The sequence below is a fragment of the Seriola aureovittata genome, chromosome 9 (genome assembly GCF_021018895.1).
Source record: "Seriola aureovittata isolate HTS-2021-v1 ecotype China chromosome 9, ASM2101889v1, whole genome shotgun sequence".
Taxonomy (NCBI): domain Eukaryota; kingdom Metazoa; phylum Chordata; class Actinopteri; order Carangiformes; family Carangidae; genus Seriola; species Seriola aureovittata.
The window spans coordinates 19,291,362-19,316,539 of record NC_079372.1 but is presented as its reverse complement, the minus strand read 5'-3'; the positions used below and the strand labels follow the sequence as shown (position 1 = coordinate 19,316,539).

The window sequence follows — 25,178 nt, the reverse complement described above, 5'->3', positions numbered from 1 at the left end:
CGCACACACACACACACACGCACACCCACATACAGAGATGATAATGGGCTTCGCTGGAATCCTCTATCCATCTTTACTTGCAGTTCCACTCATCTGCAACCACTGATACTTGTAAGACAAACCCTGTCTTCTTCATCTCTTTCTCTCTCCAGCGTTCACCTCTCTAAAACCTGCGGGCAAAACACAGATAATGTACACACACACACACAAACACACCTCCATATCAACACACATACCTGCTTAATACCAGACAAGAGGTTGTGTTTTGAGACTTTTTAATGTATTTATGCATTTGGCTTCTCCTGAATAATACATCATTATTTGTTATTTTCCCTGCGTATACTTCAGGAGAGACGGAAAGAGGTGAAAACAATAAAAGCAAAGCAGTGTTGAAAATACCAGGATAACTACCAGCTCTGCAGACAATACTGGATATTTTATTGTATTTGTGTGGAAGACTGGTGACAAGTGTTCAGAGCCAGATTTCTAAAGAATATCTGTTTGTGTCGGTATTGACTTATGTGTGATACATACACAAACACATATAAACATATACAAATATATATGTGTGTGTATATGACTTTCTCTAAATGCTGTTTCCCTCATTGACTTAATTATATATATATATATATATAGAGAGAGAGAGAGAGAGAGAGAGAGAGAGAGAGACAGGCCGGTCTATGCACCATACAGTAACAGTTCATTCATTTAATTCATGTTGAGTTCATGAATCACTTTGGAATCTATATTCTGCATTGCACGTTCATGGTCAACACCTTTAGGTGCACACACACACACACACACACACACACAACTACTCCTGCTCCTTGTGTAAGAAGCGTACATCGACTGCCGCTCCCCCAGAGTAACGCTGTGTTCACATTGTGGCGGTCGAGGGGAATTTAGACGTTCCTCGCTTTCAATGGGAGACTGACTGTAAATTCCTCCACGGCTGATTTCCAATGAGCAGACAGATGTTAAACTTTCACAGCGTTCAGCCCTGCAGTGTGGGGGAATGAAAACCAGGCGCTGTAGCTGTTTCAGCCACATGGATGTAGTCGTGTGTGTTTGTGAATCAGCTCCCATTGTCTGGAAGCCAAAATGAAGTAGTGCAGTGGTTATTGATCCGGGTCATCGGGACCCAGAATCATGCTGGTGTTCATGTAAGCGATCTAATGAGACACACACTGTTTACGCTTGAGCTGGAATGTGAGTGTTAACTGAGTGGGAGGACAGAAACCTAGCAGCCTGTTGTCCTCAGGAACAGGACAGAAAAATGCTCAAGGAGAAAATATGTAGAGAAGATTCTCTTGCGAGAAGCATTTCTAAGATTAGAGCTGAAAAAACTCTCCATTTACTACATAGTGCTCTATATTTACTTACTGCCATTTTATTTGACTGTTTAAATTCGGACATAGCTCAAGAGGAAAAAGGTTTAGTGCCCAGTTTTGCAATGGACGATTCATTCAGAAACTTAAAATGAGACCGTATAACCTCTGCTCAACAGCCGCCACAAGCAGCAATAACAGAATAATGGCGTGCTAACTTTGTTTTGTTTTCTTGCAATGATTCTCTTAAGTCAGTTTCTTTATCTGACAGCAGGGCACGGTGAAAAGAGTTGGTGATCTTGATGAGGAATTGGAGGTGTGCAGCTTGTCGGCTGCAGTTCTCCATCTAACAGCTCGCTGTGACTGCTCTTTCTTGTTCCTTCACTCCCCTGTAGCATTTCATTCTTATCCACTGACAAAAAGCTCAGAAAATGACCGTGTATCAGCTCTAACCACAGCTGGACATAAAATGTGTTTCCTGTGGCTGCTCCATAATAAAAGCCACTCTGTGGTTCGCCAGTTGAATACTTTTAATGTAATAGCCCCAGCAGCGGAAAATGTTGGGTTTGCATTAGCGGTTAGTCACTACAGTTCAACAAAACATCTGCAAGTCCGCCATCAGTTAACCTCATATAATATTTTATTGATATAATATTAAATAAATTAACAATCTTTAACAATGAACAGTCAATTTAACAAATAGCTCCTTCAAAATCAGAAATCCATCAGAAAAAAAAGAAATAATAATTTGATTTAAAGGGTTACCATTATTATTTTCATTCTGTCATGTTAGCTTCTGAAATCATCATATTTAAGTGTTTCTTCCTGGAAACCCTTCACATTTTTGTCCAAAACCATTTTCACAGTGAGAAGCTTTTACAGCCAGGAGATAACAGTCTTCCCGGCCTTTTGCTTGTTGCCCATTTTTGAGCACTTCCTCTCTGAGGTGCATCCTGACACAATATCCTGTTCACAGTGAAATAACACAAGACAGACACTATGAAAATGCTGTTTCCCCAGTGGGTTGAATGGGTCTGTTTTATAGTGTTTATCAGAATCACTTGACTGATGCTGACCGTATGGTAAATTTGTTTGTCTATTGTTTAACCTGATCACATTAACTTCATTCTAACTCTGAGGGTTGAGAGGACAGAGCAGGACACCCTCCATTTCTTCTCCAATGCGTTTGTTTTCTTACTCCTAGATCTAACAATGTTCTTGACAATTAGAATAATAGAAACACACACACACACACACACACACATACACACACACACACACACACAGTGCTTGTCTGCAGTAATAATGCTCGTCAGAAAAGGAGGAGAATCAATCCAAGTTATTTTCATCTACTGTTTGCACTGAATAAATGTCAGTTCTCTCTGCTCCTCCTGCAGCTTCGCTCTACCCCTCCCACTCCATCAAAACACCTTAAATTAAATTGTTGTCATGTTAAACAGGGTCCTACACTGCAAGGCTGAAATGGGCTGCCTGATCTGAAGGATTTATCTGATTGCAAGTGTGTGTGGCAGTGTGTGTGTGTGTGTGTGTGTGTGTGTGTGTGTGTGTGTGACAAAGAGAGAGAGACAAAATTAGAAGTTAATAAATAGCACTTCAGTCTTTTTCGCACTAGTTTTAAATTCTAATCCTCTGGATCTTTGTTATTTTTTAAATTAAGTCTCCAGGACTCATTACTGTGGAATTTTCTCCATTTGCTTACAAAAGATAATTTGTAAGCAAATGTTTTTTCTGTTGATGAGTTTTCCAAAGCTGATATTGATGTTGTTTTTCGAACGAAAATCACTGGAAATGTAGAAGTCATGACTTAGTGCACTAAACGTTTTGGCTTCTGGCCATTTACAGCCACGCCATGTGCTGCTGTGTTCTCCCCGCACATTGCTGCCGTTTGACAGTCCTTAGAATCCTGTAGCAGGATAGCATAGCATAACGATCATAAAAAACGAATGAGGATTTGACAATAGTCGAATGTTTATATTCTTAAAATGCTGTTAATCATTTTCTAGGCTCGCCCTCCAGGTTGGAAACTACTGACCTCAGAACAACTTTCATGAAATGGCTGTAAATATAATTGCTCTTATATCAGTTGGAGACAGAGAGCTGATTAACATTTATTTATTTACATGGGTTTACTGAGATAAAGCAGTGGGAATTCTCCTACTTTAGGTGCACTTAGCTGTTGATATGTCCTTCATACAGACAAGCCTGTGTATGTTTGTGGGACCAACACCTACTGTGACTGACTTCGTAGCAGATCAGAAAGCCACATCGAGGCCCAGCGGCCATCACTCATTAGTAAGCGTCGATGGCAAAGGCCAAGCATGATTAGCCGACGCTTCGCTGCACATCAGCGCTGATTTTTTTTTTGGCTTCCCACCACCACCGGCTCCCGTTAATCAGGAGCAAATGAAAGGAAACTTGTGGCATATGCGCCACTTAGCTCACACGAGTCCCCGCACCTCTTTCCATGGCCGGGGTGACGCTCTGAAAGCATCGCTCTCTGATGGAAGTCCATTTATTTGAAACACAGCAACTTTTCTCCTTCTGTTGTCACTTTGTTTGTCACTCTGTGGGCATGACGGTGTTTTTTTTTACACATTGGATTTATTTGGCTTTTAAATTATCACGTACACTAAAGTAATTTCTCCTGTTCAGTGAAGTTTTTGTGATGAAAACATTACATCAGTGAACCATAGCTGTGGTGTAAGTGTTTGCTGCAATGCTAAATCTGCTAACTGGGTCTAATGACTTTCATATCACTGCATTTGATTAAGGCTTGCCTGGTGTAGAACTCAACCATTTAAAGCACCATAATGCATTATTGACTGTGCGATCCCGGCCTTAAAAAGGTAAACAAACAAGCAGTTAATAGCATCTCCGACTGCGCTCCCAGACTTATTTCGGCACGAAGGTCTTTGTTGCTTTCGAAAAAGGCCTCACCGTTAATCCGAGAGACACAGCTCATGGTATAAGCACTGACACTTTTTCAATAGGTAATACTGACTTGATCCCGTGGGCCATTAAGGTGACAGGAAGGCCCCGAGGTTAAAGAGACCGTCCATCAGTTAGTGTTGTCTGTCTTTTCGTCTTATCCTTTATCTCTCTTAGCTCGCTCATATGGATTACAGGTCTGAAACAAAGTGAGATGTAACACTTGAAGCGTGTGGATGGTCTGACGCGTGATGTGTATCCATCCACGGAGTCCTTTAGCGAGACACTGAGACACCTCTCTGGCGTGGCCTAAATACATAAACCCAGGATTATGTCTTTTCCAACGGGGTGGTCATCATCACAGCTTTGTTGTCACACACAAGAATCCTCCAAACCCTGGACTGTGTTCAGTGAAATGCATCATGATCACATCCGCCAGAGGTGTACACGCTGTGGTCTTCTCTTGTTGTCTTGGCACTGAGATTTATTTTAAAGCTGCGTTAATCAATATTTTTATATTGCAATGGATCACATGTAACACCAAAGGACTAATGCTTGTATTAACAAACCCACAAATAATTATCATCTGAATTATTCCCCCTTATCTCCTTGTGATGCAGCATCTTTCCTCTTTATTTTTTACAGCCTACAGCTTTAGTTTGTGGTTCACTCTTAGCACATTTATCCAATACATTTCAGCAGCTGTTTGTAGTTTGTAAAAAGCCCCAGATAAACCTACTGTTCACTACCTACTCAGCAATTAAGTTAGCGAGTAGCCGCTGAGCATGATGGCGCATTTAGCAACTAAAGAGCCAGAGATTCTCTTTCAGGATTTCTTTGAGCTCATGCGCTGTCCCATGAAAGACCTGTACATCTCCGTCTGTGTTTGTCATAAATGCCACATCCAGACGTTTTAATCCCGCCCTGCCTTCTTTCTGCCACTCAGCAGAATAGATGGGACCGTGTGTAGTCATTTCACCGCCCCACCTGCGCTTCACTGCGTCTTTCAAGCGTGAGCTATGCCACTGGAAAATGACAGCTATGAGACAAATTGGACTCTTTTGGAATCATGAAACCTTACAGCGTTTTTTTTAGCATTTTGTCATCTGTCATTTAAATTTTTCGTAAAAAAACATATTTTATTTCGTCAGGTTGGACGGTGTCATCGTCTTCCAAAATGAAGCGGGCTAAAATCTGTCCAGGCAAACCCTCTCGTCCAACGTACACTCACACAGCATCTACTTGGCTGTGAGTGTGTGGCCGGCAGACTGGAGTATGATGAGGGCTTTTCACGGTTCATTTTCCATTCTCAAGGGTAAAACAGCAAGGCGTGTAAAGGAGAGCAACAGCTGCAGTTCTATGGAGCTCTTTGAAGAACTACATCAAACACAGAGAATCATCTTCCAGCAATTGGCCTCACAGTAGAGAAAGTGAAGAGTGTGTGTGGGTGTGTGTGTGCGTGCTTGTGTGTGTGTTGGAGAGGTGTGTAGGACTGTTAATCCTTTGGCCTTCCCTCAGTCTCTGCCTCCTGCTCATCATCACTTGGTCCGGGTATCTGGCTGCACACTTTCATCCATATTTAGTTCTTCGATCTCCGTTTTTATTGATCTTGTCCGTTAACCTTGTTTATTTTCCCGCTCTTGCCTTTTCCTCGCTCCTATTCTGGCCCTCTCTCTTATCGCACTTCTACACACTTCTCCATATCGCCCCTCTCTCTCCTTGCTTGTTTGTCTCTTTCCTTTTTGAGGGCAATCACATATATTTTTTCATTTTCACACACAGAAACCTAAATGACATGAAGTAAACACAGTACGGTAGATGGCAAACACGGCTAGCTGCCGTAGGTTGGATCAGCATGGATTCATGATACGGAGGAGAACTGCCTTTAAAGGAATAGTTGAATTAAGAAAAGAAGCGGAAACAGCTTGTTGAACTATTCCTTTACTGTAAATGTCTGAACACTTTCTTTTGTATGTTTCTTCTTCCTCGCTGTATTTTCTCAAACGACAGTTTAACTCAACCCCCTCATTGCTGTTTTCCTGCCTCTGTCACATTTTCTCTCTTTCTCTTTCCTTATCTGCTGGTGTTGTGTGTGTGTGTGTGCGTGTGTGTGTGTGGAGGGGGGGTTCTTGATTAGAACACACACCGCCAAGTCCCCCCACCTCGCATCATTGCATTTGATTAGCTCTAACCCCCTGCTCCCTCCCTTATCACTACCAGCACAACAGGAAGCGCCCCACACACACACACACGCACACACACGCATGCATGCACAGATACACATGCATATATATCACAAACTCACTTGCAGACTTATCTGAACTCCGTGGCTGCCTGTAAACGTGCACTGGCATATATGAACACGCACAATCTCCACACACACACACACACACACACACACACACACACACACACACACACACACACACACACACATCTGGGCTGCTGCTGGTGCTGTGGTGGCAGGGCATCAGGTAAAGCCAGCATGACGCTGACAGCTCCCTGTCCCTAATGAAGCATTAATAAACTACAGCTCAAAACAGTGGATCAGAGAGCAGCAGAGTTCCCCACCTGCCTGGCTGCCTGCTCGCTGCCAGGGGGAGAGATGAGAGGTGAGAGGATCACTGTAATCCCCCATCCTCAAAAACCCCTCTGCCCCACTTTTCAGAGAGACAAACCCCCCCCAGCCTTCATCACCTGCTCTTCAGTATTGTGCCGAAAGGTACTTTTCAGTTTTCACAAGTCTGATGTCAAATAAATACTCAATAAAAAGAGACCTCACATAATTAAACCACCACTAACACTCCAGCAGCTCTGCACCGAGCCACGCAGCTGGAGATGTTATTTCCTTTACAGTTTTCACATATTTTCTGATACGTGAATAAATGTAGTTTTATCGAAAATGTATGCATTCGAAACATTTGATGATAAACATTGCATTTTTATGCATCCAGGAAAAACATAAACGCAAAATGAGATTGAAGTGAATCAGAGTTGTTGGCACAAAACTTTATTTTTTATTTTTTTCTACAGAAGTCATATCTTCAGCTCAAATAGAGTTGAGAAAGTCATTTAGTTTTGAATCTACTGAGCTGTGTGTGGAAGACTGACTGTTCACATTTAGAGCCGAGTGAATTTTGTGAATTTGACTGCTGCAGTGTTTTATTTTTTGCAGGTTTATTTGCCTCGACAGACAATATAGCTCTGAACTATAAAGATGTTAGCTGTAGCTAGTTAGCACGTCTGTGTGGAGTGTGCCTGTTCTTGTGTTTGTTAGCTCGTCCTTTGACTGGGCGACGGAACCAAATCCTATTCTTTTGATTATTTCTCCTCCAGATGCTTCTCACTTCCTCCTTGTCTCTGCACATTCACGAACCCGCTCACTTTGCATTGATTTTTATCTGCAGTCACTCTGCCTTCAGCTTTGCCTTTTGCCTTCAGTCTGAACTCACATAAGAGTAAGCACTGCTAATCAGCTGCTTGCTAGTATCCATCTTACCTCTGCAGCTACAGCACAGCACATAACAGCCAGACTGATTTCTGTCGCAGTCTGACCCCAGATTGAACCCAGAGTTAAAGCCTAATTTGCTGACATGTTCGTGTGTGTGTGTGTGTGTGTGTGTGTGGTGTGTGTGTGTGTGTGTGTTCTGTGTGTGTGTTCGGGAATTGGCACAGACACACATGCGGGTAGTGCAGTCACAATACATCCCCGATTGGCAGACAATGCCTCCTCTCCGATTCAAATGAAGCGAAACCTGCTGAGTGGAGATATTCCACTAGGTGTGTCCATTCAAATGCTGCATGCCTGTTATTAGAAGAATTAGAGCAATCGTTCGGTGCAAAGAAGCAATCAAATCCAGGTCCAGCTGCGATGGACTGACAGGAACAAATCCAAAACGAGTCCAAAAATAGCAGGATTTTAGAAAACGCAGTATTTTAAATGTACATAAATCAACAGTAAAAGTCTTTTTGAACGTACATGAAATAAACGTAAGAGGAATACTCTTCTAATTGGGCCGTAGGGTGCTGGCTGTCCTTTGGGGTGTCCTCTCCCTTCCCTTGTCACAACCTAGAGATGTCATCTCTCTGTTTGTGCTGGAATACCGTTGCTTCAGTGTCACTTGGTGTCTTTATCTCTCTGTCTATCTGTATCCTGATCTGTCTTTTTCTTCTCATTATCCTTGCAGTCGAAACCTCGCTGAGCTTTACTCCAGCGAGGGAGACTGATCTAATTGGCAGCGAGGATCATTCTAATTTAGTGAAGCCAGCTCTGCAGACTTTTTCAGCTTCTCACTTTCTCATTTTTTTTTTTGTGCCACTTTTCACATGATAATAATGAGAAAATATAAGCACAACTGCCTGAAGTTTGCTGTGTGCTGAGCCTGTTTTTTTCCTCTCTTCTTTTTTTTTTAATTTTTCTTTTTTTTTCAATGTGCGCTTGTTACACCGATCACATTCGCCCAGGCAATTTGCCTGCTTGTCTGAGTCTGAGAAGGGAGGTTTATCTGCACTAACACCCCATCGAGGCTGCGCTTTGTATCCAAATCGGCCCCTGTTAGTATTCAAATCAAGAGCCCCCACCTCCGCTTCCTATTCTACCTAGCTCTCATGCCCCCGACTGTCGCCACCACCCCCCCTTTGCCTGTCAACACTCCAGCTTCACTCAGAGGAAACGAAGGTTTGGTAGAGAGAGAGAAAGAGAGAGAAAGAGAGAAAGGCCTGGCTATTATTTAATGAGATCAAGAAGTGTGAGGAGGATGCTGTTTACTGTCACAAAGCAAACAGGGGCCCCTCTCTGCAGGCGAGGTGGATCACTGGGCCTCTCCCTCATCCTCCTCTTCCTCTTGAGTAGCTGTGACTGCCGCCTCCACCTTAACAACCACCATTTTACAGAGAGTGTAAGCGCCTTGACAAGGTGCTTCTTCTTGTCAGGACATATACCTCCTCCTCCTCCTCCCACTCCCAACAGCAGGTGGATCAAAACACTGAGGCTGTGAAGGTTATTTCTAGGTTAGTAAATGCTACATAACAAGAAAAAGCCCGAAGTGTTTTGTAAAGTCTAGATTGTGTAGTGAGTGTAACTCGTGTGTAATTGCTGCCGCTGTGACCTTTTACCTGCTCCGGGAGAGACAACAAGGTCGTTACTGCAGCGCTGTTTCCCACAGGTCATCAGTGTCTCATTGTTCATATGATTAGACACAAATTAGAGGCCAAGTGTCACAATCATTCTCTGGTCCACGTTGGCTGCCATTAAACCGCCATCGATGGCTCACAATGACTTCTGATTTCAGCGAGTCGCTTTTGCGTCAGTCTCCTTCAGTTCCAGCTGTAATTTTAGTACTTTATTTCCAAGTTGCTTTTGAGGTGTCTGTCATTAATTAGGTCTAGAGTCAGTTTCAAAGTTGCTGCTGCAGTACAGCACAAATATAAAATGAAAAAAAAAAAAGTGTTCGTTAACGAGTCGAACGCACCAAACCTCAAAAGGACTTGACAGGAGAGAGTGGGAAAAGAAAAGGGGGGAAATGCGCCATGAAGACGAGGAAAGCGAGGTGGGGGCATATCCTTTGATCAAGAGCACTCCTCGTAGCACTCCTGTCTCCTTACACATCCATAATATATTTCTGCACACATTCCAGTCTCTTATTAACAAGGAAGCCAGCGCCATACCATCCTGAAGGCAGGTGTCAACAAAAAAACAACACACAAAAAAAAAAATCTGAGCACACACGGTTTCCTTCATAACTAGAAAGAAAAGAAAGAAAAAACTAAACAAAATGCACAGCAAAGAATTTAAAATTCAATATATGCACTCCCCTTTAAATTAAATTCACTGATGTTTGTTGTAACAAAAGAGAGAATAATATCAAACATGGGTAAATATCTATTCGAACAGTTGCGGCTTAGGAAATGAGAGGGCCGCCGACGCGCGGCTTCTCTCTCATGGGAGACCATGTTTGTCCATGACAGTCATAAATATGTATCATGCTGCAGGATGACGGCGATTGTAATCTGATGGCCACCTTTTGTCGAGCATATGAAACCCGAGAAAAGCCCCCCCGCACCCCATCGGCGGCGAACACAGGCGAAATTAAAAGTTGCACCCTCTCCTATCATTGGAATGAGTCACTCAGAGACAAGTGGCACGATGTTTAATTAGGGTGGAAACAAAGACCTCGGGGGGTAATACCTCTCTCCCTTCTCCCCTCCCCTCTCTCTCTCTCTCTCTCTCTCTCTCTCTGTCTCATTTGTAGAAAAGTAAATATTCAGACGGTCGCTTTTCAGCCGTGGCGATTAAAGCATGCTCGAGCATAGCAAGAGCGAATGTGTTATGAATGTAAAGCTCCTAATTCAATTCGCTCGACGCTGCGAAATGAAACACAACTTGTTTGTACGAGTAGACAGCTGTGACAGTGCGTCCTTACCCAGGGGTGTCAAGTAGTTCTTCAAACCCACAATAACTGCGCCGGGCTTCCAAAAGAGCACCGGCAGCCTCTCAAATAACATGGCCTGTCATACATGATGCACTCCACGAAACAGCAGCAGTGAGTGTCCTGGAGTACAGCTGGTTGACAGGTGCACTCTTCAGTGTAATAACTCCTGTTTTTTTGTTTTTTATTTGACTAATAAATTTTGTTTTCATGTCCGCTCCCTGTCCCCGCAGCTCTGAAGGACCCCTGCACTGAGGTGACCTGCAGCTACGGCAGCACCTGCGTCCAGTCGTCGGACGGCTTGTCTTCTAAATGCATGTGCCCCCTGGGCTGCGAGGGCAAGGCCGAGGAGACGGTGTGTGGCAGCGACGGAGAGGACTACCGCAACGAGTGCGAGCTCCATCAGCACGCCTGCAAGAACCAGAAGAACATCCGTGTGCAATACCAAGGGCACTGTGGTGAGATACCGCTCTCTCTCCTCCATGTATTGTTTTTTTTATCATTGATCAGTTAATCTAGTCTTAAGTGTCCAGTGCCCATCATGATTTTTCGGAGCCCAAGATATCGTCTTCAAATTTGTCTGATGTGATATTTGCAGTGATACAAGGTAAAAGCAGAAACATTTGAAAGCAGCAATTTTTTTTGTCATTTTGCCTGATAAATAACTTATATGATAAATTGACTATGGGAAAGCTTCAAACTTTTCTTTGTCCTCCACGCTCTCTGCTCCTCTTCTTTTCTTTTCTTCTCTCTATTTACTACCTCTCACTTGTATTCTGTCTCCCTCACGTACCTCTCTAACTTCCTCCTCACCTCTGCTGAGTCTCATTTTTCATTCAGGTTGCTTTGCTTTACACCAGTTCTCCTGCAGTGTGAATCATTGTTTTCTTCTAAGTGGGTCTAGATTTTGTTGGACCCAGCTTTTTTGCTCATCCTCGTTATCATTAGGCGATGGTTGCTAATTCCCAGTGCTCTCAACTTTGAGGGTGTTTTTTTTGTTGTTTTTTTTTTTTCTTCTTTGCAGCGAGCCAAAGGGAGGGAAAGAACAGCAGGCACTAACTCTGTCTCTTAGCAGCCAGAGCCTCCGGGAGACATAGTAGGGTGGTGGGCAATGAGAGATGGATGTGCAGCTCTGCTGGTGGAAGGTTGGTCGTATAAATCCAGCCTGAGTCGGCCAAAGTGACCCGAGTTACCCTGTCCTCCGTGGGGAGGGCCGAAGCTCAAGGGACCAGTCCGTCCTGATGGGCCTCTAAATCTTCCTGCAGCCATTTCATCTGAAGCCATGGCTATTTCAAGTTCGTGGCCCTAGCCAGACAAAATGCAGCTGATTTATCCGCACTGCTAGTTTTGGCAGCAAACAGGCCATTCTTTTTGTAATTACCCTACTTGCTCAGCTAGAGGAAAGCGTGGATCCTGTTCTTCTCAGTTAATGGGAGGTAATGGTCTTGCTCACAGATAATGGTCTGGCTGGCAGGTGAGGCACTGCCTTATGCAGAGGCACCGCATGCATTACGATAAAAAAAAAAAACAACCCTGTTTGCTCGGTTGCTGGTCTCTGCAAGCATTTGCATTGTGCTGATAGAAAACAGTCCGAGGCCTGGCCAGAGCTGGCCGCGGCCGCTCCGCCTCCCGGCCCTCCACAGTCAAACCGCTCTGTCCCATTTCATGGCCCCGCATTGTTGCTCTTTGTATGCCTGCCAGAGGTCTTTGGAAACCATTTCCTCTCATTCTCTCTTTCTCATTTTCTTTCTCTTCCTTTCAACTCCGTTCCCGATGATAGGGTGTTTCATCCTTGGTGTGATTTGAATGACTCGCCGGCAGTTTGGCAGTGATTTAATATGTCACAGTGCTACATAAATCCTTTGTCTTCCCGCATGCTGAAAGCATGGCACAGAGGATAAAGTCTGGGCTCCTGTTTCAAGGAGTAACACCCCCGTCCCACACATCCGCAAACCAATTCCATTATGATCACGGACTGATAGGGCCGAGCGTGCCAGACCGACGCTCCCCTGGAAGGAGGGAGGTGCCAGGGAGCAAATCAAACCGACAGTCTCTTCATCCATTTCCTTGTCTCCCCTTCATATCCAAGGTCCCAGTCTGAGCTGCTCTCAGCTGCTCGGCTACTGATAATATCTTCGGAGCAGCAGTGATGGAGGATCATGTCTCGTCTTCTCCTCTCCCCATTCCTTAGTGTCGTCTGTCCTCTCCTCTCCTCCCCTCTCCTCTCCTCTCCTCTCCCATATTGTCAAACAAACAACAGTTAATGCATTCAGCTTATACTGAGATGATGATTTGGCCTGAAAATCACATTACAGGTATATTGTTGTTTACTGCAATTTACAAACTGGCTCACCAGAGCTAACAGAACTTTACTTTGGAAGGAATTGAACAGTTGCCAGTTCTGAAGCAATTAAGCAAGGACACATCATGTCCTGTTACATATGTACTGTCTTTTTTCTTTTGCCAACGTATTGTTGTTCAGTATTTCCACAGAGGATCAAAAGCTGGACAGAGATGTCTTTGATAAAGCTTTCTTGTCCAATCCCCCCAGGGTCTAATTAACATAAACGTTTCCCAACTCAAACTGTGGTACAAACTGTGCAGATATGTATACTGCAGCACATATTCACCGACGCCTGTGTCTCCGCAGACCCGTGTAAAGACAGCGAGAACAGCCTGAGCACAATGTGCCGGGTGGAGACTCTCACCCGCAACACCCTCATCTTCGGCCTGCCGGAGTCGTGCCCTCCGGGGAGCGAGCCTCTGTGTGCCAGCGACGGCGAAACCTACTCCAGCGAGTGCGCCATGACGGCGAAGGGCATGCAGAAGGGCATCAAGCTCAGGAAGATCCATGCAGGACAATGCAGGAGGCTGGGTAAGGAAAAGGCTTTGTGGGTTTTTGGAAAAGAAAGTGGTTGTGGATCACGATAAAGACGTGGATCACATGAAGTGCTTCATCATACAGTTCCAGAAAATCTTGCAAATTTGTCTTTGGTATGAAAAACAAATAAATAGAAAAGACCTAATACAAAGAGCTACGTTATACTGGGCACGTACATGCTCCAGCAAAGGCTTTTATGTTGTGCTACAGCACACCCATAGCATATTGGTGCACAGCCCATAATTGTCTTAGATTTAATCTTTTATCACCCACTGTTCTCCTGCATTAACATGTACACGGATCGCTCGTGCTGCGATCGAATCAACAGATAGTAATCAAGATGCAGTCGTGAAGCATCTGCATCCCATCGTCATACATGCAAGCTTTCACATATATCACATAAAGTGTACCTCTGTACTGTGGGACAGTATTCTACTCCACGGCACAGAGATAAATGACTCTAAGGTCTCGGGATCTGTACTGTATCCATGCTAGCAGTAGCCTCTTCCAGCCTGATAAGAGCCTCCAGGGCTGTTATCTGTGCTATTAGAACACGGGGTTTAAGCCTTAGTCAACAAAGAGCTGTCAGCTTTTACTGTACGTCTGATAGCCATCGGAGGAAATCCAATTTTCCCGCTGTGTTGTTGGCGTGGCTCTTGCAAAGCCACAGCTGTATTGGTTTGTGGCGGTGGTGTGCAGGGAGAGACCCTCGCTCATGTACCGAGACCTCTTGACAAACTCCACAGACAAGAATAGATCACTGCCATGGACGGACAACGAGGAAGGGTTGATAGACACTCGCGTGACACTCCCTGGTTGTGATGCCCGCTCTGCGTGACAGGCTGACGGAGGAGTGTGAGGGTTTCAAATTGCACAAATCCCAGCCTAAGTAGCACTGTGAGTTTGTGTTTGCATGCCAGTGTGTGTGTGTGTGTGTGTGTGTGTGTGTGTGTGTGTGTGTGTGTGTGTGTGTGTGTGTGTGTGTGTGTGTGTGTGTGTGTGTATGTGTGTGTGTGTGTGTGTGTGTGTGTGAGGATGTGTACGTGTGTGAGCAAGTGGATGAACGTTTTTTTTTTTTCGCCCCTTCTTTGCTGCGCCTTTTTCAAATGAAAGAATAATTCAATTTGAAACAGAGATCCATGAAATCATATCCCTAAGCAAATTACAAATTGGTAACTAATGAAAATGGCCATTTCGACTTGTAACCATGACATCGCACATCCTTGTAGCCCTCTCACTCAGATACAGCACTGATGTAATTAAGTGTGGCATGACAGGCTTTTAAAGAAAAGAGAAAAAGGAATTGAATTGCTGTACAAATTTGATCCACTGATCAGGAATGAAATAAATTCGAAGCCTAGCGAGCGCCTCCAGAACAGAGGCCTGCTTCAAATTGGATTTTCTCACTTCAATGGCAAATTTGCCATTTCACATTACCAGTATTTCTTTCTTTTTCTTAATTTCCGCAGTAGATTTCTGCTTAGTGAGTCAAAATGTAATGAATATAATAGTTTAGACTTTAACTTGACCCTAAAATGAAATTCTTCACTTTGACTTGCCCAATTTTATTAAAGTTATTTGGGAACTTTATTATTAAAGTTAGATGGGAAAGCCTGATCTCCAGTCAGGTGTCAGGGAGATTACATCACCAATGAACATGTATTAACAACAGCCGCACTGTTATTAAGTGTTGCTTCACTGAGTGCGTTACCAGGCTTGTTTTGTTTGTTTTGCCATGATTAATATTATAAAAAAATAAAATAAGATAAAAAGTTAAAGGAAATATAAAGAAATGATCCAGTCCAGAGCAAATATTTCTGTCACAACGGTAAATCTCTCCTCCAGCTGCAGAGAGTTCTCGTTAAGTTTTGCAAAAACCATGAACAATTCATTACTTTTCTAAAAAATCAAAGTAAACAAATTAACAGATTTTTTCCACCTAATGTGCTTTGAACAAAAGGACCAACATCAGCACAGACTAGCAAACACTCTAGTATTCTTTTGTATGACCAGCTTTCGTATCTGTCGGTGTCATTTTATTTTCTTTAGTCGTGAACAACCTTTGATTCTTCTGTTCGTTAGCAAAAACCTATTCATTTCTGATGTGTTGTTAACAGTTTCAGGTATTTCCACAAAAAGGCTTTAACCTCCGCTGCTGAAAGAAAAGCTTTTTACACGCGCTACCAGTGACATCAGTCCTCTCTAACATGTAATTACTGTTTGGATGAAAACCGATTTTATTTCCCCGTGGTTGGACCAGCACTGTCACACGGCAGGAAGGACAATTAGTTCAACACTCTGCTAGCATGAAATGTTTTTTTTGTTTTGTTTTTACGCTCACTGAGTATCTCTGTTGTCCTTTCCTCTGTGTTGATCAGTCTGACTGTTACAAAACTGGCAGTTGGAAAACATCTCTAAAAAGCCTTATCAGTGTCTATACAGATGGGTGATATAACAACAGTGAAATCTGAATAAATGACAAATGCCGATGCTTCCGTACAAGGGGTTACCGCCTGGTTTTGTCTGTCTGCGGTTAGACAATGTACAGATAATCAGATAGTGGGTTCATTTATTTTTTCACCCATCTCCCCTTTCAGAGCAATGCAAGGAGGATTGTCTCTTCAACGCCGTGTGTCTGATTGAGCAGCTGAGCGCCCGCTGCTCCTGCGATCCCATCGAGTGCGACGGCACCTACAAGCCCGTGTGCGGCAAGGACGGCCGCACCTACACCAACGACTGCATGCGACGCAAGGCGGAGTGTCTGAGCAAGGCCCTCATCCCCATGAAGCACCGGGGGCCCTGTGGTGAGTGGAGCTGAGGGACGGGGGGGGGGGAGGGGCGACGGCTCCTTTGCGGCTTAACAAGAACTAATGTTGTTTCCTCCCAGTCCCTCTCTTCTCCTGTGTCTGGTTCTACTTGTCTTTAATGCATATTCAATGTGAATTTCCTTCTGTGTCACGTAAGTTAACGACACGTATGTCTGTACTTTAAGATTTACTGAAACGGTTCAGAAATGCTCTCTGAAGGGGGGGGGGGTGGCGTAACTCAAACAGACAGGATGAGTGTGCCTTCCTTATAAAAAACCTTGCCCACACTTCTCCACTGATTCACCTCCCATTCATCCGCTCATCCTCGTCACGCTTCATCCCTCCATCTCAAACACACACTCACAATGAAACCCCACCTTCATGTTTCATTCATCCGCTGTCTGTCTTCTACTCCTTCACTGGTCTTCCACTCCGGTGGCTTCTGTCATTTTTTTTTTTTTTTTCCTCCTCTTGTCTTTGTCTCTTTGTCATGTGTGTTGCTTTTTCTTGTATAAAAAAAAAAGCTATTCTTTCTTGTTTCAGTGCGTCAGTCAGTCTGTCTGTCTATCTTTGTCCGTGTGGCCGTCTTCCTGGCTGTCTGGCTGCAGGTGGAAAGTGGGGTCACCCAGTGGCCGACCTCATCAGGCGGACTCTGAGGGGTGAAGCCCTTCCCCTCGCTCCGTGTGGACCTAACAGGAGGGGGTCTTGTACTGCTGCCTTTTTCCTCTCAGTCCTTGTGTGTCTCTGTGTCATTAATGTCTTTTCCTTCTGTTTACCCTCCTGCAAAGATGTGATCCATGAGGTTGGAGAAGTCTTCCTCTGTCCCCGCTCTCTGTGTTTTATTTCCTGTATAACCAAAAAAGAAAAAGAAAAAAAGAGCATCTCCTGCTCCTAACTACCTGAGCGCTGCTCACCTCTGACTCCTTTCTCTCTGCATGCAGTATTGCACGCCAACCTCACTGCTACCCAAACAGCCCCTCTCTCCATCATCCAGACTATCTCATAAAAGCTTGTATCTGCTTGATGAATGCACTCAGTTTTTTTCTTTTAACCATTTGTGACCATTGAAGCTGCACTGGATTTGAAGTTTGACTGCATTTTGTTAAATCCATTTGAAGCCCATATATCCAATCCTTTTATCTTTACTTTTCCAAACTGGAAGTAACTCAAGTAAAAGAGTTCTCAGTTTAAAAACCTGTCAGACTAGGTGAGACTTCAGTTTTGGAGGTAGGCTAGTTAGTGTACGACATGTAGCCTTAAACGAGATGAGCAGCAAAAGATACGACAAGTTCATTAATTGAATAAACAGGCGTATTCTACTTACTTTCCCACACCTTACCTTTCACCAGCTACTTCCTCCACAGATTGATCCCAGTTCAGAAGGTCAGTAAGCTCGATTCACTGCTATGAAGTGCGTTTTAGTTCAAAGGAGCCATTTGTAAGTTTTGCTAATGCTACATAGCTAGTGTTAGCATTAGCAGCTGTTTACTCACCAGTCTAGAGGAAACGTCATGAGTTCCACATCAAACTTCATTCCTTTACTCACCAGCAGCTGTCTCCAGAGGTGGAAAACAACGCAAGTGTTAACTCTTGTCTCTATCACGTCTTTTCTTCTACTGAAGTTAGCATGCTAACCAGTTAGCCCCGGCCCGTCTGGTCACTTTCCAATGAGGTCTCACTGCAGCCTCAGAGGACGTATTATTACCTCTTGTCTTGTAAACGCAACGATCACCACAACCCACTCCCGGCAAGAAAAACCTCTCCTTTAACTGCCAAGATCCCAACTCCTTAAATTGATTGACCAATCAGAGTAGAAAACAGAGTTTAATTTTGGCATTTTGGGAAGTTACTCAGTGTGTGTTTTTTTTTATGTTTATTAGCTAAAGCTGATATCATCTGCAGCCGGCGACATTTGCTGTTTTAAGCAGCGAAAGCAACAGTCAGCTCTCTCTACACCCGAGGAATTATGGGATGATTCCGCAGCACGTAGTTCACATCCAATACCATCGTTCAGTGCCAAAGCAAGGAGGGAGGGAGGGAGGGAGGGGAGTCTTTTATGTGGCAAGGCAGACAGTAAGGAAAGGGATGTCAGGGTACTGGACAAGTGTGTAGATCATCCAACACTCATGCAACAGACCACTTATTAATGTTTACTTTTCACCATAACCACATTCGAAACGTTAATCAGTTGTTCTAATTCATAAAGGAGCCACAGTTTACCTGCCGTAACCACGATCGTTCCCTAAGTTTAACCGTAGTTGCCACGCACAGATTTGGTAAAAATAAGTAATGAAATAATAAAACATTGTCATCGAACATAATCTGGGGTCTTACACAATCTGTTTGGTGAAAGTAAGAAGCCTGCTGCCTGACTGTATTGTCAATTGGTTGGTTTCTAATAAAAGAAGAATGAAGAGGGATAAGATTCAATAAGAGATTTGTAAGCCTGTAAGCTTAGCGAATTTTATTAACCCAGAACCAAACCCTAAGCTGCACACACTTCAGTCGATGTAAAATGTGAAAACAGTTGGCAGGATTGCAAGTGATTTCATAAAAATGTCCATTTTGAATTTTGGTCTTTGGCACTCTTGTTTCCAGATTATATCCCGATACACCCAAATTATAACCAGTCATATTTTCTCAGTTAAAACTAGAGACATAACATAAACAGTTTATTTAGCCTCTCTGATCATTTTTGGAGCTGATGTCAGCGCCTCATCTCAGGTTAATCTCCCCCTGAACTGGAAGCATTTTTTTGTCCCAGCATGTGCGTCAAACCCTCAGGAAACTGCTCCCGCTGCTTCGTGTCACATTGCCTCAATCAACAAATCCAAACAGCAGACGCGTTGCGTAATTTTGTCTCGGAGTTTCTGTCCACATTTTCATTATTGGTGTTTCACTTGGCGATAAAAGGAGTGAGATCTGTTCATCCTCCAGGCGTGGGGGTGGAGCTGAATACTAAAGTTATCTCCCGTTGTCAGCGTCAGGAGGCACCAGCGCTCATTAGCATTATTCGACCGTCGGAGCTGCGCCTAAATTGAGTAGTGGAAATGGCAGGGCAAGAGCTTATGTGTTTTGCTCTGTTTCATTATTTCTGGCAAATAGTGTCCCAGTCCAACCCCCCACCCCCCATTTATTTAGTTATTTGACTTTCTGTCTCTTCTCTCGCTTCATCCTTCCTGCCTTCCCCCGCGCATCGCAGCCGTCAGCGGCTGGTCGTATGTTTCTTTAATGCATTTTTATTGACATTTGCATATTTTTCAAAACAGAGCGCCACAAACTCCACCGCCACCCCCGATTTGGTTTTAATTAAACATCAAAAGAGGCGAGCGTAGGTGCCCACTGAGACTGTTGGTTTAACCAGACAGATGATATGCATGCAGAGAGCGACTCTGTGTGTTTGTGTATGTGTGTGTGTGTCTGTTTACATGTTAGAACTATCTGTCTTTCTTTGTCCCTCATGTTCTTTTGAAGTTTTTTTTTTTTTTCACTGCCAGTGTGTTAGTGGTACTGAGTCAAAATAAGATAGAGGTCCCTTTCTGTATGTGCAAAGCCTGAAAGACTTAAGAGATAACCCTGACAGACACCCGGGGGATGCATGCAGTATCTTCCTGTTTGTGTGTGTGTGTGTGTGTGTGTGTGTGTGTGTGTGTGTGTGTGTGTGTGTGTGTGTGGGTGTGCGTGCGTGCGTGCGTGCGTGCGTGCGTGCGTGCGTGCGTGTGTCTTCCTGTCCTCTGAAAACACTCACTTGTCAGAGATCAATCAATAGCCCCCACTGATCACGCCACAGGAACACACACACAGATGCACACTGTATACAGTGTGAGACACACTCTGCCATTGTGCTCTGTTGTGCTTGTGCTCTGACATTGACCGGCATTGTGAAAAGACAACAGTACAATGACCACCGTGTCATGTGGTACGTACATACACACACACACACACACACACACACACACACACACACACACAAACACACACACACTCACAAGCGAGACAACTGGAGGCAGAAAAAGTTTCATATGTCTGAAAAGGGAGACTTTGATATATTAAATTATCATTACTTGATAAGTAATGATCTCTTTTCTCGTTTCATTGGCTGAGTGGTGCGTGGGGCGGGGTGATCGATCGGCCTGCCAGCTGTCAAACAGATAAAATTCCCCAGTTCTGACACTGTCGTAAATCTCTTTTCATGTGGGCGCCCCCGTCAGTACTCACCCTCACAAAGAATCGTCATGTGAAGAACCCACATATCTGTAATGTCCCGACTGCTGTCCGCCTCGGAAAAAACAATTTGATTGATATCTGAAGCTCTTCAGTTTGGAGATGCAGACTCCACGTGGCATTTAACTGATTAGCTTACGTCCGGGCCGAGACACAAATCTTTAAGATGTCCGAGGACACGTGAGTCAGTGAGGGATTTGCTGGAAGTGAATCAAAGTCGGCTGCTGGGAAGGATGGTGAATAGGTCTGCGGCGCCGGATTCTGAGATGGAATAAAAGATTCCTGTGACACTGCGACAAGTTGTTTGTCATCGACACACAAGCCGATGAGATGACACAGCTGCTCCATTGTTAAGAAATATTATCAGTTGTTTTGTTTTATTTATTTCTTTTTTTTTCCACTCTGGATTTTCATCATGTTTGTCACCACCATGATGATTGATTGTGTTGTAATGTTCATCACCTACTTCACTACAGGGTTTTTTTTTACCTTGTTGCTGCGTGGAACATAAAAAGAATATTTTTAGGCTGAAGCGATGAAATCCTGTTTTTCCTCTTCTTCCCGAATGATGTCAACACAGCAGGGTACCAGCACACAAACTAAACAATGAACTGTGCGTGCAGAGGTGGCTATTGTAGCAGAAATGTGGTAATTGTTCAGCTATATTTAGAGGGAGCAAGCACTGGAGGTACATTGGCACCCTAATAATTTCAAAGGCTTTTTGTTTTTCTATTGTATCTCTAATAAAAGATGGGTCAGTACAGAAGAAGTCAGAAGTCACTCAGCTTTAACCCATAAAATATAGGATCAAGAGAAGTTAAAGGGCCCAAGTTGTATAAAGTGAGGTTTCCATGTGTAGTTTGATTATAGATCAGGTCTAGGTTCTGTATTAATATTGTGAAAGTATCAAAGCCTCAGTCCACAGAGAAATGCACACAGCCTGTATTCAGAAACTGAAACCAGCCGTCAGGACTTCCTGTAACTTTGTGATGTCACAACAAAGCAGTCACCAAGCCCCGCCCACCTGGACCCACCATCCAAACCTTTACAGGACGTGGTCTCTCTGAGTGTTTTACCTGAAATCTGCTATATTTTTATTCTATCACTCAGAAGACAGACAGCCAATCAGAAGAGAGGATCAGAGAGCCTCCTCTCCTCTGATTGGCTTACAGACCTGTTGTCACTAGAGCTCCAGAGAGAAGCCGGAGAGAGGAGATGTAAAAACTACACAATATACATACATATATATACATATATATATATAACCACAAACATATCTTCTTGTGGAGCAACACTTCTAATAAAACACTGTAAAAGTGTAAAATACGGAGATTCAACAGTTGTCACTATACGCAGAAGGATTTGATATGCCTTTATAAAGGCCTGCCAACTTATTTTGATACTGTTAAAGTGCGACATGCTGATGAATTTGGCAGGATAAGATACAGGAAGTGGGCTACAGCTCTACAGCGCTTTCACCAATAATGATCGAAATTGCAGCGGGTTCTCAACTTGTCATCGTACCTTCATGTAATGTACTCTCCTTAATGTGCTTTTGCTCGGATTTACTGCCTCCAGCTTTAGGGAAAGATATTTGCAGCTGCCGTGAGAGTATTATTATGTTGTAAACTCATTGTTCACTCACTGTTTAGAGTTGTCCAAGCCCTGTGTCTGTAACGGACAGCGGCGTGCACAAAGCTCGACAGTGAAGAAAGAGACGAAATGTGAAAACTCATTTGATGGGGGAAAAAAAACAACATAACAAGTCTTATAATTTCAAAAGAACTGGAATTATTGTGAAGGCTTCACACAGACTTCCACTGAGGGGCAAAATTTAAATAATTTCAAAATAAGCCTTTTTTAAAAATTCAGTTTATTTAATATCAGAGAGCCAGACTCTGTGTCAAATTAATCACATTTACAATGAAAATGCATAATTAAACCTTTTTTTTTAGTCTTGGCCCAAGTTGTATCACGGCTTACTTCCTGCCCAGAGGTTGTTTTCCACAGCTCCTTCAAGTCAAGCTATTTTAGTGCATATTCAAGTCGCACTTTGAATCAATGGAAGTGACTGCGGGAGTGCGAAGTGGCTCGCCATAACTCCATAACTGTGCCGGCCTCATGTCTGGTATAAGAAGAGTAAGAAGTAGAGAGGAGTTTCTAAATTGGTAGTTACGCTGTTCATAAAGTAGAAGCACAGGCAGCAGTGTGACTTCAGACGGCACAGAGGAGGATGATTCTGTAAAATCACTAAAACAGACACAGTCTGAGAGGAACGCACTGGCAGACAAAGTAGGAGTGAACAAATGGAAGAGCTAGTTTTGCGGACACAAATTCTTTATTCACAGCTCTTGAGTCATTTCATGTGTACACAGCTGAGCGTGCGTGCGTGTGTGCGCGTGCGTGCGTGACTGCAAGGCCAGAAAAAAACTCATGTAAGTTGTTGCTTATAATGTGTCGCCTGTCGCCTCTGGAGGTTAACACAGAATCACTCAGCGGCAGACACATTGTCATTGACAAAGAGTTCTGCAAAGCAGGAGAGGAAAATCAGTCACCTTAGGTGTCAAGACTCTGTGCCGAATATTTTATCATTTGCATGTTTATTTGATGAGCATCTCCGCCTGCGCGCTGACACGCAGCTGTGGTGATTGGACTCACAATCAGTTGTGGAGCTCGAGTATGTAAGTCAGGCTGAGATCACCAGTGCTGTTTTTTCCTAATCAAGTTAATTAGAGGAAGTGCCGTGGGAGCGAGATTGACAGCAGCCAGGGACCGTCGGTCCACTTACTGCGGCCCGCAGGCTGTCATCGTGCAAAACTTGCAGAGAAATGTGGGTCAACAGGGTGTCAGAAGTGACTCGAGGCACTGTGGGTGTTACACGCCGTCGGGCTATGATCAACCACGCAGTTTTTCCAATTTATAAATTTTTCATTTCGTTTCCTGTTTCCTCTGAGCCTTTCTTCATGCTGCAGCTCCCGACCTGATTGGAGATGCAATAAACATTGAGCTTTTGTCGCTCCGTCTTTACTCATGTTTTCTTTTGTGCGCATCAGTCTGAGAAAGCTCCAAAATCGTTTTATTTTTTGAGACTTCCTGTGGCGTACACGCATCCTGCTGATAGAGTCACCTTTTTGGATTAGACAAACAGTGTTTAGATGTCATCTCACCTGTGATAGATACATGTCACAAGATCAGGGATCCCGGCTCATCTTTCTTCTCTCCCCACGCTGTTTTTGGTTGTCTCCATTTTGAAGAGCAGCACGTTCTTAGTTGTAAATGCACAAAGAGGCTTCAACTTACCTCCTGCCTGTGATAAGTATTCAGTGGTAGACAGACACAGCCCGCGGGTATGCCTTTTTGCTGTATGCTAATATAGCCTTTTCTCTGCACCTCCCTTTCCCTCGACTAATATGATACATAAATGTTTTTAATGCGACGGAGGCGAAGGGAGTTGGATCAAAGCCCCGCAGGTGGAGAAACACAGAGGGGGGCGGGGCTTGCCGTATATTGGCTGTGCCCCATTGGAGTCCTGTGTTGTAATGGGTTGCGGTTGTAGGTGATCCTTCCTGCCAGTTGGCTACTGCAAGCATCACCTGGATTACACTGATTCACTGCCCTGCATAATACAGGGAGCGATTTTGGAATTGCACACGGACCCGAGGGGGAAAAGTCCAATTAGCATATGTATGAGCTGAGCGGAGATGGGAGGAAGCTCTAGCCAAAATAATCTCCCGGCATTTCACCGGCATGTTACAGGGGGTTAACAGTGGTACGCCTTCTTTCTGCAGCAACCACACAATCAGAGCCAGAGTCCTGCCGGGGCCTGCTGTGCTGCAACACCGACATAACGAGGGGTTTTTAAACGCTTTAGAAGTAGCACTGCGACACCCTCGCCACTTTATCCGTCAGATAACACCGCTAAGCGGGCGGTAATGATACTTCAGGCGGACAGGTAAGCAGGTATCTGAACATCAGAGGAACGTGCCCTCTTGAGTATACGACAAGGCCAGCCGGGACCTCTGCCGGCGTTAGTTGACACAGCGAGGCCTAACCTGAAGTAATCCCCTCTGAGTCCCGAAGCAGGGCCGTGCCATTAAAATACCGCACTAATTAAAACAGAAAAGTTACAAAGCGGCTGGCAGGAGAGACTGAGGTGACACCCAGAATGTAAAGTCCTCTTAACCAGTGTGGTGGTACAGAAGCAGAGCGGAGTGCACACACCAGCAGAGCAGAATCCCTGATAAGAAAGAATTATTCATATATATATTTATATATATATTTTATTTTATTATTCTATTTTTTTCTATTTCCCCTGACTTTTCCCCACCGCCACAGCAGACCGCTGCCTGCACCTGCTCAGCCACTAAACAACTCCTCGGCTTACGTGGTCCCCATTGGACAGACGAGCTAATGTTCACGTGTGAATAGCTCGCGTTAAACCCCAGAAACTTTGGCTTAATCTGGACCTGCCTGACAGAAACACTGATACACGCATGAAAAGATAAGTGTTTGGGAGAAGACCAGGGAGAGAAAGAGAGCTGGAACAGGCTTGTGAACACCA

General features: G+C 44.0%; 1 protein-coding gene across 9 annotated transcripts in view; it reads left to right on the top strand.

Moving 5' to 3' along the window:
* agrn (agrin) overlaps positions 1–25,178 on the top strand; it is a 248,571-nt gene that overhangs the window by 154,185 nt on the left and 69,208 nt on the right. For all 9 annotated transcript variants that reach the window (XM_056384775.1, XM_056384776.1, XM_056384773.1 and 6 more), the window contains 3 exons: positions 10,939–11,163; positions 13,356–13,580; positions 16,184–16,390. In XM_056384775.1, coding sequence (XP_056240750.1) covers positions 10,939–11,163; positions 13,356–13,580; positions 16,184–16,390 — 657 coding nt within the window. The remainder of the gene's footprint in view (positions 1–10,938; positions 11,164–13,355; positions 13,581–16,183; positions 16,391–25,178) is intronic.